At 34.3% G+C, this 16,431-nt stretch overlaps 1 protein-coding gene across 5 annotated transcripts in view; it reads left to right on the top strand.

Moving 5' to 3' along the window:
- The window catches only part of wdr37 (WD repeat domain 37), a 61,849-nt gene that overhangs the window by 5,020 nt on the left and 40,398 nt on the right, over nucleotides 1-16,431 (top strand). For 3 of the 5 annotated variants that reach the window (XM_056450130.1, XM_056450129.1, XM_056450132.1), the window contains 3 exons: nucleotides 2,872-3,050; nucleotides 14,061-14,157; nucleotides 16,235-16,330. In XM_056450130.1, coding sequence (XP_056306105.1) covers nucleotides 2,913-3,050; nucleotides 14,061-14,157; nucleotides 16,235-16,330 — 331 coding nt within the window. In that variant the 5' untranslated portion in view covers nucleotides 2,872-2,912. Of the gene's footprint in view, nucleotides 1-1,589; nucleotides 1,691-2,871; nucleotides 3,051-10,853; nucleotides 11,304-14,060; nucleotides 14,158-16,234; nucleotides 16,331-16,431 lie in introns of those variants that run through there. The other 2 variants (XM_056450131.1, XM_056450133.1) reach the window with 2 other exon arrangements.

Below are 16,431 nucleotides of genomic sequence, written 5' to 3'. Positions count from 1 at the left end.
CTTTAATTGAACATGAAATACACAAAATACAGCGATTTTTGAGTATAAAAATGATTGTAATGTTTTGAATCATACATAAATTGCATTTATAGCACTGATCAGTGGAAAAAATTGACTTTATCATTAGTATACATGTCATGGTGGCAGATGAGGACGATGACTCCCCTGACAACACATTCCCTGGTTGGCTATTTCACTTGATCTTTGTGACGCATGTATTAAGGTATGACAAGCATTACAGGATTTGACATCACCGTAATTAACCCCGAAAAAGCTAAAGAAAGGCAAACACTACTAGATTACTATGGTATAAATAAAGTACTACAACATACAAAAGAGAGAGATCGACTTAGAATGTCACTTACCTGCTTTATAATGATTTGATCAGCTGTGAGTTTTTCCTCCCCTTAGGACTAATTATGCAGTCTCTGTCGCCATCTTGTGGCGGAACATCAACAGTCTTCGCTCTGATCAGTATGACAAGATGGCCGCCAACACGCTGAATCTCTGAAATTATAAATATTTAAAATAAGCACTATCCTTATACATAAACTGCATCGTTTCAATCTAAACAACTACATTCTCAACTAAAAAAGTACATTATGTTGTCCAACAGCTGCAATATTTATCAAACTGTAGTGGGTTGTTTGGTCTCTCTTTAGTTCTAGTGTGGGTGGAGTCATACACAAGGGTGAAGAGGCTGTACGAGTGCTGATATTGCTTTAATATCTCACGGTTATCAGCCAATCAGTTTTGAGAACTAGACAGAACTGTTGTATAAACAACAATATACACAAAGCATGGTAGTGTTGTTGTTGCTCAAGTGTTTTGCTACTGCTTCATCAGCAACGTGTGGATTTACTTCACACTGCAGCCAATAGAAACACACCAAACCTATTTGACCCCAAACAACTAGCACTGGTGAAACCCAATTGGGTTGTCTCCTTGCATTGGCTGGTTCCGTCTGGACCAAAAAAAATAAAAGAAAGGAGCATGCGTTTTTTTGTCTGCATGAGAGGACATCTCTTTCTGCATCATGAGGGGCAGTATCTGTTTTCTCAGTCAACAAAAGGAAACCGAACTTGCAAGTATACCAAGCATCACTCAGTGCCATTTTCACAGTAGTAATCACTCACCACGGAGGGATTCACTGCTGTAAATATGTCTGATAATCTAATAATTCCTATCATTTGGAAACAGAGCGTAAAATCAGCCTGATAAACATAGTAGGAAGTTTTTGGAACTGTAAGGAAATTGCGAGGAAAAACCGCCTCCATTAGAAAACTGTTAAAAAACAGGTGCCTGTCAACACAAAAAGCTCGTTCAGTGTGATCAAGGCCTAACAGCCCAAACAAATCTGCATGACGTACACATCCTGATGCTGCAAGATTCATCCTTCATGCATGTATCCCATATGATTTGTTCAAACCCACTAACCCCATCAGCTTAACCCCTGTTTTGTAACCGCTCCATCCGTCCATCCACCCGCTCCTCATTGTTTATGTGAACGCTGTCACTCCACGCCTGCAGCTTTTCCCTTCTTCACTGTCATGTTTGTGAACAGAAAGATGGTGTTGTTCTGTGTTCAGGCCCTGGGCTTCCTGTTTGGGGTCTTCCTCTTCTTCATCACTTTAAGCAGTCGTCTGAGGATGTGTCTGCTTTGTTTATCATTCACTGCTCTCCATGGCTGGTATTTGAATTTTTGTTTTTGCATGCTTTTTATTAACATTATGCTTTGATATGTGATCATTCTTCATATTTTATGACTTTGTAAACTGCTTCTGCTGATATTAACACTCTAATTAAAAATCGGTGTTATTGTGGATAATGGCCTGCTTGCTTTTATTTGGTGCCCAGTTTAACCTTTATTTTAACCCTTCATGACCTCACCTAACATGATTTTCTTTAATATCACACCCACTGCTTCATCCAAAAAGCTAATATTTAATTTAATATATATTTTTTAAAAGCATAATGTCAATATACAGGTCATATTTCACCCAGAAATAGACAAAAATAAGACATATTAAACTTTTAAAACACTTTGCCATATTTATGTTGTGGTGTTATTGACACAATGCATTTTTTCCACACCAATTAAGCTAATTACATTTTTGTTAATTGCTATTTGAAATTATCATAGGTCTGGGTGTGTTAATATGAAAATATCTTATACTTAATGCTTGAAAAATATTTTAAAAATTAATATAGAAGGGCTCTTAATAATCAGTTCTTTGTTTCTTCAGTTTTTTCCTGCGTCTTGCAGTTCTTTTCTAATTAATTTAATTAAAAATATACAAAAATAGGTAAAAATTATATATTTTGGTCGTTCTAAAATAACAATTACATTTAAAGGTGCAGTGTGTAAGTTTGACACCCAGTGGTGGAACTAGGTATTGCATTCCTGGATCAAAACAAACGCAAGTGCAGGTTGCCAGATTGAGGACCAACAGGAGCGAGTCTGACGAGCTAGCCTAAAGGTTGATTTAAATTGTGGTATAAGTACAAGTAACGGCAAGCAATAGCAGGAATATTCTCCATATTAAAATGATTTTTTTGTTCTAACAAACACCTGAAATTTATATATTAGAAACGGCTTCTATTTCTTGCAGCTAAACAACAGAAAGCTAACAATGATCACCTCAGGTACACCTCATGTGCTTTATTCAGGCGTTAAATGCTAATAATGTGAGTCTAATGCCATTTTACATGATATTTATTGCCATACTACTGAAAGCAGCAGCAGATAGTTCACCTCAGATCTTGAAAATAAAATAAACAGTTTGAAATGGAACTTTAGGTTGAACAAACATGCATTATATTTGTCCTGTGCTGTAGAAAGGAGCAAACCCTTGCTGTCTGATTGCTCAGTTTCAGGTAGGAAGCGCGTATCGGGACGTCACTGAGGAGTGATGCCTGTTGAAAGTGGAAACAGCGCAGCCGCCCGTCAAGTCAAACAGAAGCGCAAGTCGCACAGTCTCTCCATTCGGAGGACCAACAGCACCGAGCAGGACAGGACAGGCATGCAGAGAGACATGCTAGAGGGACAGGTACCTTTCTTTTCTACTCTTTAAACCTGTCTGAGCACATTTAGATCCAGTTTTTGGTTGTATACACTGGAGGAAACTATTGTGTTCCACTTCTGGTGCGCTGTCAAGAATGAGACAAAGCCAGTTCTGTGACATTGTTTTTGATATTTTGTTTGCTTTGTATTAATAAAACACAGAGTCACGACAGCTGGGATATGATGTGTGTTTACATAGTCAACGTGTTATGGGTCTTATTGTTTCATAATAGTTCTTCCATAGTTTGAAATTCATCCTTTTTTGTTCTGTAAACTATCGAAAAAAAATTGCTTAAAGGGGCTAATAATATTGTCCTTTTTAAAAAAAAATTTAAATCTGCTTTTATTCAAGCCGAAATAAAACAAATAAGACTTTCTCTAGAAGAAAAAATATTGTCAGACATACTGTGACATACTTTTCTTGCTGTTAAACATCATTTGGGAAATAAATAAATATATATATATATATATATATATAGTAAATAAATAAAATCAAAGGGGGCTAATAATTCTGACTTCAACTGTATGTGAGGTAGCAAAGCTAGTGTGCGATTTTATTTTATTTTTCCAGAAGGGAATAATCAAAAAAAGTTAATAAAATGGAGAAAAAAATGGTTATGTGAAAATTCATCCAAAAATACTAAACATAATTTACTAAATATGTTTAAATATTACTACTAAAAGTGTTCAAAGTTATGTTAATTGTATGTGTTTGATTTTACCTTCATAACCAGCCATCATTAAACATGCAAAAAGCAAAACAAACAAAGAAGCTTAGAGGCATATTTAAGTGTTATCAGCTAACAGATTAATTTTGGTATTGCTTTACTACAATAAGAGGTAACATTATGAAAAACTCAGTTGTAAATAATAATAAAAGAAAAAAAAGAGTTATAAAACACAATAAATGTCACAATCAGTGTCGCACCACAGACGATCGAGACTCAGAGATTATCAAGAACACACAGATTTATTTACTTACTACACAGGCGCATGGAACACAGGCATCATCAGGGATGAGAGACAAGACAATACCGGACGAAGACTGAACAAAACACAGGAGTAGAAATACACAAGACATAATTGAACTGAATACACACAGGGGTGAGAGGCAGGTGGAGATACTGAAACATTAACAAACGGCGGGAAAACAGAACAAAGGAGTCACATGACATAAACATAAGCACATAGAACAAACACAGGAGACACCACATGACACTAGACATGTGACAATAAATACTATATTAAAATGCCGTTTGGATCAATGCTAACATGCTGTGTTGTGTGAATTAAATCATACATAAATTAAAAATAAATAATAAAAGAACTCTCTCTCATAAAAAGAAAATGAAAATCCAGCACTGATACATCTGTTTTCACCAAAACAAATGAATACAATTTTATTAATGTAACTTTCTGTTCTTAACCCTCTACTTCACACATTATGATAAGTCTATAAAACATATATATATATATATATATATATATATATATATATATATATATATATATATATATATATATATATATATATATATATATATATATATATATATTTGACTGTTTTTCTATTATTAGAATGGCTTGACTTGATTTTTTTGGAATTTTTTTAAGGTACTTTATGATATATTGGCATATGGCAACAACGTCCAACAGTGCAGTGGTTCTCAACCTTTTTTTGCCTAAGCCCCACTCTTCCCCTGGAAAATATTGTTAGTCCCCACTCCACATTTAATGATGTTATCGCTCGTATAAGTTTGCAGTAGGTATGACAAAAAAAAGGTTGTTTCAAACAAACTGTGTTTATTAATTAATTTAATAATTAAAATAAAAATAATTTAGAGCCAGTTGTGTCCTTTTCTTCTTTTACTTACCATAGAACATGGTGGTCCATTTCATCCATAATTCAAATGCCATTAATATTTGACTAATCAACATTATACTACTAGCATTTATGTGGTTATTGTTACAACTTAAAAGATCACAGCTGATCTTGCTAGCTAAGCTATTGCAATTTCCACTATTGGACAGTGTTGCCATTTGATCGATTTATAAAAACCTAATTTGATAAAAACTGAGCTGTGAATGTCATCATAAATTACTGGAGGTGATGTTTCAGATTTTTTGTGTGGATCTGACATGTGTTGACCCTTTGTTTTTATTGATGTTTACATTTGTATTCAGCAATTACTCACAATAATGGCTCGTTTCCACTGACTGGTACGGTTCGGTTTGGTACGGGTCACCTTTATCAGGCTTGCGTTTCCACTAACAAGGGTACCCTTTTGGTGGGCGTGGTGTATGATAGAAAGTTTCAGTCGACGTCATTCTCGCTCGAGGAAATGTCTACAATAAAGCTGTACAGGTCACTTACATATCATATGAAAAGCACTTCTCACAAAACAGATGCTTTACACACATAAATACTTGTGTAGAAATGTTTATTACTAACTTTTCAATGAAAGAAGAAGTTTGTTATTTCAGATATAATGTTAAGACGCGCGCGAGCGCAAGAAAGAAAGAAAGTGAAACAGCTTGTGCCTCAGACTGGTTCGTAAAAAACTACGGGGCACAGGGTAAATCTGCTCTTCTTCTTGGCTTTGTGGCTGTTCATCAAGACGACGACAAGGTTTGTTTGAGCCCAGATCGACCATGGCTCGTTATTATATGTATAAATCATTCCGCTGTAATCTCTCGCTGTGTATTTCAAACATGGCGGGTTTTTTTGTTTTCATTCTGGCTTGTTGCGCAAGCGAATGACGCCTCTCTGTAAACCAATAGCGTTTAGCTGCGCGTGTGGCTCCGCCTTTTGGTACCCTTTCTTGTGTTTGGTACCCTTTCGAAAGGGTGCCGAAAAAGTGGTTCGGTTCGGTACGCTTTTTGACAGTGGAAACGGCCATAAAATCGTACCAAATCGAACCGTACTGTACCACTCAGTGGAAACGGGCCATAAAAGCCAGTCTGTCACAAACCGCTCCACAGAAATACACTACATGTCATGTGACTTGACCAAAGCACATCATTGGATACACTAAGGTCTTGTCTTTTTAACAAAACAATTAGAACGTTGGTCTTAAGGAAACAGTGGCAGGGAAATTAACATAACTATCACCATCCGGTAGAGGGTTAATTCATTTTCTGTTTTTTATTATTGTAAAATTTTATATTTTGACACAGTGTATTGTAATAAACGCATGCAAACCTTCATTGAACATGCAACATGCGAAAAATTTGTACTAGATGTACTAATTAAACACTGTATAATGACAAAAATAGTCTAATTAAATTGCATTTTAAATAAAACAGAAATAGGACAGAACTTAAATGAAATGTAGCAGAGTTACAAAAAAAAAAAAAAACTGAATAGCAAATATTTGAAATGTTGCTGTAAAAATTAAACGCCACAGTCAAAGTCCAAGTCATACAAACAAATGGCCCCGGTTAAGCATTTCTGTCAATGAGTGTTTTCATCAGTGTTTGGGTACTGTAACATATCTCTGGAATTTCCATCCTCTAACACACATCGTTTGTCTTAAACGAGTCTGCTATCGACACACACATCCCCTACACAAACATGACTGGAGTTACATCAGTGATAAGAGACGCCTGTGCTCTCGTAAATTAAAATAATCGACAAGCCTTCCACTCAAATAAAGCCCTTTATCAATGACTAGTCAACTTCTAGGTCTTCTATAGTTAAAAAGCTTTCCTATTAACCTAATCGAAGCCTTTAAGCTGAATACTAGTGTTTTGAAAAATAAGTAGAGCAATGTTATGCAGTGTCAGCATGGGAAAGACAAAAGAAATTGGTTATTAAAACTATTATGTTTAAAAATGTGTTGAAAAACAAGTGTTAAACAGCACTTGAGAAATATTTATATAAATAATAAAAAATTCATAGGTGGGCTAATAATTTTAGCTTCAACTGTATATTCTGAAATCGAATAAGTTTGATATTGTTATCATGGGCACTTTGAAATACATTCATTCATTCATTCATTCATGTTCCTTTGGCTTAGTTCTTTATTTATCAGGGTCCACCACAGCAGAATGAATCACCAACTATTCTGGCACAGTTTTACACAGCGGATGCCCTTCCAGCTGCAACCCAATACTGGGAAACATCCATACACCCTCATTCACGCACACTACGGCCAATATAGCTTATTCAATTCCCCTATAGCCTATGTGTTTGGACTGTGGGGGAAACCGGAGCACCCGGAGGAAACCCACGCCAACACGGGGAGAACATGCAAACTCCACATAGAAATGCTAACTGGTCTGACTCGAACTAGCGACCTTCTCGCTGTGAGGCCACAGTGTTAACCACTGAGCCACTGTGTCTTGAAATACAGTGAATATTAATTTATTACTTGTCTAAAATGCCTTTTAAGAATAAGCTGTCTGTTGTATTTACAGTGCTGTTTACTACAGCACCAAATCCTTGAAGACTTAAAGGGCACCTATTATGCAAAAATACCTTTTATAAGGGGTTTAAGCACAGTTGTATGTCAGCAGTGTGTGAATATAACCAGCTTCTAATGGTAAATATGTATTAATTTATTTTTTAATCACACTTGATATAAACAGTCTGCAGAAACACTTTGATTGACATTCTCTCTTTGTACGTGTCATCAGAGGGAGAAACCCCCACCCATTAGGGACCATCTCTCCCTCATTAGCATAAGACCTTAGTCATGTTATTTAATCTGCCACCATGCTGACACAAAAGATTTTTTTGAGCCGTAAGAGTCTATTTATTAAACTCAAAGCTGACAGAAACGAAAGCAGCTGATGGAGTATACACTAACCTGCACATTATTATTCAGTCACAAGATGGCGCCAAACAGTCGAAAGCACAAAGTTGACAGAAACGAAAGCAGCTGATGGAGTATACACTAGGGCCGAGTTCAGACTGCATGATTTTAGCGCCGATTTTGACTCGCCAGCAGGTTGAGAAATCGTCGTCAAACGCCTGAAATCACAGGCAAATCTGTGCTCGTGCAAGCGAGTAACGATCACACAATGTGAACTATCAAGGACGCCATCAGAGAGAATCGCAAGAGCCGCCGATGCCCGTGAAATATTTGGTGTGGGAAATATCTGGAGCTGTCGGCGATTCAAATCATGCTGTGTGAAATGAGTTTTGACTGAAAATAACATCAGCGATCGACTACAGCCAATGAGAAGACAGCATCCACTAGTGTGTGTGTACCTGCAGGCCAGCAGGTGGTTGAGGGAGTTAAAAGCGCTCATTTTCTGTTTATTTGGACCCAAGAAATGTAGGAAAAACTAACGTAGTGGAAATTTGGCAGGAGCACTGTGTCTGTTTGACGTGTCATGAGCAATAACACAACTGGGTCAAAAAAAGAAAGTTGAGGAGAAAATGCTAATTCCCTTCAAACCCAGGTGAGCAAATATGTAAATTGTTCTACCCCATTAAAGGCTTTATTCTCGTTATGTAGTTAATAACAAAATATATACTACATGCTTTTGGCTGTGAGACATAGTTTGGACGAATTGTCGGCGATTCTTCTTATTGTAAAGTCATGCAATGTAAAAGCCCGTCGCCGATCCATCTTGCAGTGTAAACAAAGCAGCGACAAAACGCTAGCCCAGATAGTCATGCAGTGTGAAAACATCTGTGACACGACTACTTTGAAAATCATTCAGTCTGAACTCTGCATTACCTGTACATTATTCAGTCACAAGATGGTACCGAACAGTCGAAAACGCAAAGTTGACAGAAACTAAAACAGCTGATGGAGTATACACTAACCTGCGCATTATTTAGTCACAAGATGGCGCCGAACAGTCGAAAACGCAAAGTTGACAAACTAAAACAGCTGATGGAGTATACATGAACCTGCACATTATTTAGTCACAAGATGGCGCCGAACAGTTGAAAATGCAAAGTTGACAGAAACAAAATCAGCTGATGGAGTATACACTAACCTGCGCATTATTTAGTCACAAGATGGCGCCGAACAGTTGAAAACGCAAAGTTGACAGAAACCAAAATCAGCTGATGGAGTATACACTAACCTGCGCATTATTTAGTCACAAGATGGCGCCAAACAGTCAAAAACTTGACTTTCTGCATTACTTAGCATAATAACATACTATGGAATGTCACTGTTTAATCAGATTCGAGTATTCCAGACAACTGTGTAATAATGTTAGCTAATGTCTACTAGTAAGGAGACATATATAAAAGTATTACCTTCTATATATATATTAATTAAATGATTTAAATTTGTTATTATATCGGTAAAAACCCTTATGTCTGCTTATATGTCAGTATCACAATAATACCGTATATCACGATAAAAGCTTCAGCAATTACTGCAACAGAACTAAGCATTCTAGTCAGACCTGAGACATGATGCCATCCGCTTGCCTGTTTTATTGATACTCAATGTGGGGTAAACTATGCTTTGTGCCTTCCAGACCCTTCTCTGCTCTATAGCTTCATTCATTTTTAAAGAGCGGCCCATGCTAGGCTTCGATTGTCTAGTCAGGTCCTCTATGAGGTCAATTCTGATTGGCATCTCCTACTGTAAACCGTTCACTGGATTTGGACTATACCGCCTTTCACCCGCTCAGCGCTGGTATTAGGTTTTGTGATTGAGCAGGTTTATAAGAATAGACGGCGAGCTGGAGTTTGCTAATTGCCATCACTTTCTCTCTCTCTTTCTGCCTCTCTATTCAATTCAGTTCAGTTCAATTTAATTCAATTCATTTTGATTCAAATGTGCTTTATTTGCATGACTTGTCAAGCATTGCCAAAGCATTGCAGATTACATAAACAATGAATAAATCATAGTGATTATATAACGTGTACAAAACACAACTAAATTATTTTTTTAAACAAATAAAAAGACTAATACGATTATTAAAATGATAGTAAAGAAGAAAATATATTTTATTAGAAATAAATTATATTATTAAATAAAATATATTATTAATATCTCTTTCAAAAAAACAAAACTCAAGACAAAATAAAACAAAACAAAAATTAAAATAAATAAATAAATAAATAAATAATTAACTAAAATAAACACACAAAACAAAAATTAAAGACAAAAATCAAAACAAAAAACAAAATAAAAAAAAACGGAATGAAAAACAAAAGAAAATTAAAGTAAAAACAAACTAAACAAAAACTAAAATAAAAAATAAAAACAAAACAAAATAAAAAAATAAAAAAAAATTAACTAAATAAACACACAAAACAAAAATTAAAGACAAAAATCAAAACAAAACAAAATTAAAAAAACAAAAAAAAAACGGAATGAAAAACAAAACAAAATTAAAGTAAAAACAAACTAAACAAAAACTAAAATAAAAAATAAAAACAAAACAAATTAACAAAACAAAAAGTAAAATACAAAAAACAAAATTTAAACAAAACAGAAATTTAAACAAAAACTAAAATTAAATAAAACAAAATTAAAATAATAAAAAAACTAAAACCTAAAATAAAACAACAAAACAAAAACTGAAATAAAATAAAATAAAACCTAAAATAAAATACATGGCCATACATTTATAGTTTGTAATGTTTCTTACTAGTTGTGTTACATAATAGTAATAAAGCAATAATAATAAAAATACAGGTAAAATAATAATAAACTGTGTACTGTATCTCTTTCTGTTTAGTTTTTTTCAGTCCAATAGTATTATTGGCATATAAGTTTTTTAATAGTATTGCCAAAGCATTTAAATGTAAAATGAAGTGTGGAATATATTAACATCATTTAAAAAAACAATATACAATAAAAAGAGGAAAAATAGAAAGAAGAAAAGAACAAAAAAAGAAAATACTTCTAATATCAATTAAAATAAACACATTAACTTCTTATGGTGTACACATTTGGCAGCTAGTTTGGCAAAGCCTCTCTCTTCTATCAATCTAGAGTTCAATCTCTCTCTCTCCCTCTCTCTCTCTCTCTCTCTCTCTCTCTCTCTCTCTCTCTCTCTCTCTCTCTCTCTCTCTCTCTCTCTCTCTCTCTCTCTCTCTCTCTCATGAGTGCAGCTGGTATTGACTCTGTTTTCACCATGAATTCTTGTGTTATTTTGGCATGACGGACACATCATGTAGTTCTGGAGTTGTTAATATGGACGTAGCGGCTCTAAACTGCACAACAGCAATGTTTGTTTGTGGATTGCTTTTCTTTGTGTAGCTTTAATCAGGCTGAAAGACTTTACTTGGGACCTCTTATCCTTTATAATGGAGGTAAGTTGGTTTGGTAGATTAGTTATGGATAGTTTTATGAATAGAGATCTATTAGTTGTGTTTTAATTGAATGCCCTTTTCAAGTGTTACTGTGGTATTTTTCTGTAGTTACTCTCTGTAAATGGTGTTTATAATGAGGGTGATTTAAAAAGATTTGCTGCTCTCATTTTGATGAAAAAAAAGAGGTGTGAAGCTCAAGAGATGTGTACAATGTATAGATGTCTATTCAAAAACATTACATGTAATCTTTAATGTATTGTTAACAGTTTAATGTATTGATTTATATTATATTTGTATTTCATTTTACTTGTTTGTGTCTTTATGCTTCGTTTTTACACTTTATTGTTAGCACTTTGGTCAACTTTGTTGTTTTGAAGTGCATTATGAATGCAATTAATAGAAACGGTGTAATTGAATTAATTAAATATTTAAAATGTACAATTTCAGAACAGCTGTATGTTTAACACTTATTTAAATTAGGGCTGCACAATATATCATTTCAGCATTGATATCGCAATGTGTGAATCTGCAATAGTCACATTGCAGGATCTGCAACGTCAAGCTGGGATTATAGTTGATCAGCATCACAGTTTAGAACAGAGGTGGGCAAACTCGGTCCTGGAGGGCCGGTGTCCTGCACAGTTTAGCTCCAACTCTAATCAAACACACCTGCTTATGGATTTCTAGTGATCTTGAAGACACAGATTAGCTTGTTCAGGTGTGTTTGATTAGTGTTGGAGCTAAACTGGGCAGGACACCGGCCCTCCAGGACCGAGTTTGCCCACCCCTGGTTTAGAACATGTGATTTATAGAGTCATCGCAAACTTTAACCTTAAAATAGAGTGAACGTTTTTCATTTGGATGTGTTTAAGACCTGTGACTGTGTACAGTTTAAGCAAACTTAAACCGAGAGGTTATTCATTTCTATAAACCATGATGAGTTGTTTTTAATTACTTAAACTATGAAGACTCTACAATGTTCTTTAATCTACTATTAGAAAATGTCTTGTACCTGTTACATTTAACAACAACAACAAAAACTATTTGTATTTGTTCAATTGTACTGTACGTTATGCAGATACTCCCAATAATCCAAGATACTAAATCCCAATCAAAGTAAAAATATGAAGTCATTCCAAATAGAGTTACACGTGATCTTGTGAACTTATATTCATATCGCAATTTATATCGCAGACAAAGTAAATATCGCAATATCAGTTTTTGCATAATAATCGCGCAGCCCTAATTTAAATACATCATTTAGGACGGCAAGATTTGTAATTATAAAAGTATAAAATCTGATTATTATTATTATTATTATTATTATTATTATTTATATATATATCTGATATAAAAGATATAAAGTTGTAGAAGAAAACTGAACAACTATTTGTAGAATTGTGGTTTTAAAGTATATATTTTTAGGACGGCAAGTTATGTAAAATATGTAACATTTAATAATAAAATATTTCACAAACATTCAGAAGTAAATTATATTTTATACTTTTAGACCAGCAATATTTTACATAAACCTTACAATATACATTTTATTAATTTATTCCTGTTATTATTATTATTATTATTATTATTATTATTATTGCTGAAATAATAATAATATTTTATTTGTTATAATTACTCATTTTTATATAATAAGATATAATAATAATAATAAGGAAATTATTACTTACACTTTTAGAACACAATATTTTACGTAGCTGTGATTGTATAGATATAATAATAATAATAATAATAATAATATAATATTAATATGTACTTATAAAGTTATAGTAAAATATATTTTAACAAACAGATGTTTTAGATAATCATTGGGTGTAGTAATTAAACCAATAAAATGATTTACATAACCTTTACAGATAAAGTTTCATAACCATTAAACTCACTATAAGCACTATATAATGTGATCTTTTATTTTACGTAAACTATTAGATGTACATTTTTAGGATAGTTTTAAAAGATTACAAATCCATGCAAACCTTTAAAACAAGATATTTGTTAAGATACTGTTTAGATGGAGTTTGAGAATTGTAAATATTTTATGTAGTTTAGAACTGAACAGATTTTCCATGAACGTTTAGAATTACAAGATACAGTTTTGAATTTAGTTATTAGTAGTGCTGGGCAAGGAGTAATCGCGATTAATCGCATCCAGAATGAGTGTTGTCTTGATGTGCGGAGTGTGTATATTTATATTATATACATAAATACACACATGCATGCATACATTGTTTATTTATGTTTACATATAAAATATATGCGTGTATGATACAAATTATACATAAGTTTAAATATTTACAAATTGGTTTTGTTGTGTGTGTGTGTGCGTGCGTGCGTGCGTGCGTGCGTGCGTGCGTGCGTGCGTGCGTGTGTGTGTATTACATATACATCATTCATTCATTCATTTACCTTCGGCTTAGTCCCTTTACTTATCCAGCATGTGTTTTACACAGCGGATGCCCTTCCAGCTGCAACCCAGTACTGGGAAACATCCATACACACTTATTTACACTCATTCACTACGGCCAATTTAGTTTATTCACATATCAATTATAAATATATCTAATTAAATATCTATTTGGGATGTAATTAATCGCTAATAATCTTTGCCCAGTACCATTTATTAGCCTCAAGTATAGCTAGAATGTAATTATTTCAAAACACAGCTTGTTTGTTATGACTGAAGTGTGCGGTTGTTTTGATTATGCAATATGGATCAATGTAGATTATTTCAATTACCAGGACTCCAAGTTGCCGATGGCTTTAAGGAGTAACTTGCTGGACCTGTTCGGACAAATCGAGCGAGAGTTTGAAAATCTCTACATTGAAAACTTGGAATGTGAGTATTAACCAAATAACCTGAGTCTTTTTTCTTTCTTACTCAAAGTTATGTTTAGATCATTTATATTTCAAACCCGGGTGTGCATGAGGTGACTAAAGAAGGGAGTAAACTCTGTAATCTTCTACATATTTGAACTAAGCTGCTTTCACAATTACTGCATTCTCAATATCTGATTAATTATTTATTATGCTGATTACAAACTCAATACACAGCTCTGAGTAATACTTGACTTTTGGTCCGTGTTGATGAGTCATGTTTAGTGTTTGGGTGTAATTACTTACAAAATTCCACTGGAAACGTAATATAAGAGACTACTTTTCATTTTAGGTCATTTATTTATTATTAATCTCAGTTTAAGTTTATTATTTATTTAATTTAAGTTATTATTATAATATACTTACTTAAATATTGCATATAAATTCAACAGTTCTATATGAATCGATTCAGAAGAGTAGAGTAATTGGATTTTTTTTTTTTGTATATATTTAGAAATTAGTAAGGGTGTTGCAAATTAGGGGTGGGCGGTACACCGGTGTCATAGTCATCACCGGTGTGACATTGCGCCACGACATGGATTTTCTAATACCGTCAATACTGTAATAAATCAATTATGCGCCTTGAACGGCTGCATTTACATCAATAATAGCTAATTCTAAATAATAAGGCATTCAATTTTCTTCAAACGTTCAGTTGTGGTCTGAATACATGTCCTTATACTACAGGGCTCGAAATTGCAACCATTTTGGTCGCATGAGTGCCCGAAATGTAATCTATGCGCCCTCATAATATATTTGGGAGCATTTGTGTGTCTGAATATAATGGTTGTAGTGCAATCTGATTTGATTTTCTCTAAAAACTTGCTGAATCGCTCTACCCTGCCGCTGTATTGGTTCATATTAGCTGTCAGTCACTCAACGCTTCCCGCTGTCAGATAACAGGGAGCTTTTGTTACTGCAGGAAATGCAAACGGCTGAAGAGTGAAAAGTGCACAGGTTTGCAAACCTCACCTAAAGTTATAATAATAATAATGGCGCAGATGACAGCGATCATGACATGAGGTAAATGTTGATCTGCCAGCTGAGATCAATCGAGTGTTTTCGGAGAAGGTGCCCGAATCTCGATGCGTTGCATTCACCGCGTGTTCAGCGCAAATGTCCGCTAAATATAAAATCTAACACTGTACACATCATCGCCAAAGAAACTCACCTTTACTAAGTTTACACTGAAAATACGGCTCATAACAAAGAGCGGAATTGCACCGGTGGTCATCATGAGAATCCTGCTCTGTCTGCTCATAAATTGGTGCGGCTGACTCGCCTGCTTTATTTCACCAACACAGAAAATGGAGATCAGCTCATAACGAGACTGAGCATTTACAATGACCCAAACCAAAACTTTTAAAGAGTGATAGAAGTGAGACTTTCTTTTGTCCGTTCTTCCTTGAGATGTATATTATTTTGCTATTGAAATACCATGATATTATACCGTCACCGGTCAAAAGATGAAAAATACCCTGATATTAATTTTAGGTCATATCGCCCACCCCTATTGCAAATGCTTAATAACATGAAATAAAGCTTGTGTGCTGTTGGGGATGTTTAGATCCACTAAGGGGTGATTTTGAGGCTTAATTTGGCCACAACTTTCTCTGTGTTCAGACAAATGGAATAATTTTTATTGACAAATCTTATTTTTACACATATATTGGGACAATTCTTTGAAAGTTTTGAAAAACTCAAATTGACTACCCTTTCATTATGTTGGTGGCTGTTTTTGCCTCATTGACGTCCATTATAATGACATTTTTGATTGCAAAGCAGTGAGTTATATGAAGTATAGTGCGAGTGCATGCCTGCGAGTGTGCACAAATAACTAAATTACTTTTCAAAGTAATGCGAAAATTAATTTCAATCAAATTTTAATGATGTAATTAGATATGAATATCTTTTTTTGAAGTCACTTACCAAAGACTAGGCCTGCATTATCCCTAACTTAATATATCAATATGACAAAATCTGTGTCCCCCCCCCTCCTAAGTTATTATATTTATATTATGAGCTGTGTTTCTGTACAGTGCGGAGAGAGATCGAATCGCTAAACGAACGTCTGTCAGGAGAAGGACAGACAGTCGAGGGTGGTGATCTGAGCAAAGGAGCCCTGAAAACTAAAGGTAAAAACACAACTGACATTCAGCTTTTGTTTAGCGCCTGCATCCATTAGAGCAGATCATTGAATAAGCTTCTGAATAAATAATCATGTTGACTTCGGTGA

Source organism: Danio aesculapii, chromosome 24 (genome assembly GCF_903798145.1).
Source record: "Danio aesculapii chromosome 24, fDanAes4.1, whole genome shotgun sequence".
In the NCBI taxonomy this organism is placed as follows: Eukaryota; Metazoa; Chordata; class Actinopteri; order Cypriniformes; family Danionidae; genus Danio; species Danio aesculapii.
This window is presented reverse-complemented; position numbering and strand designations above follow the sequence as displayed.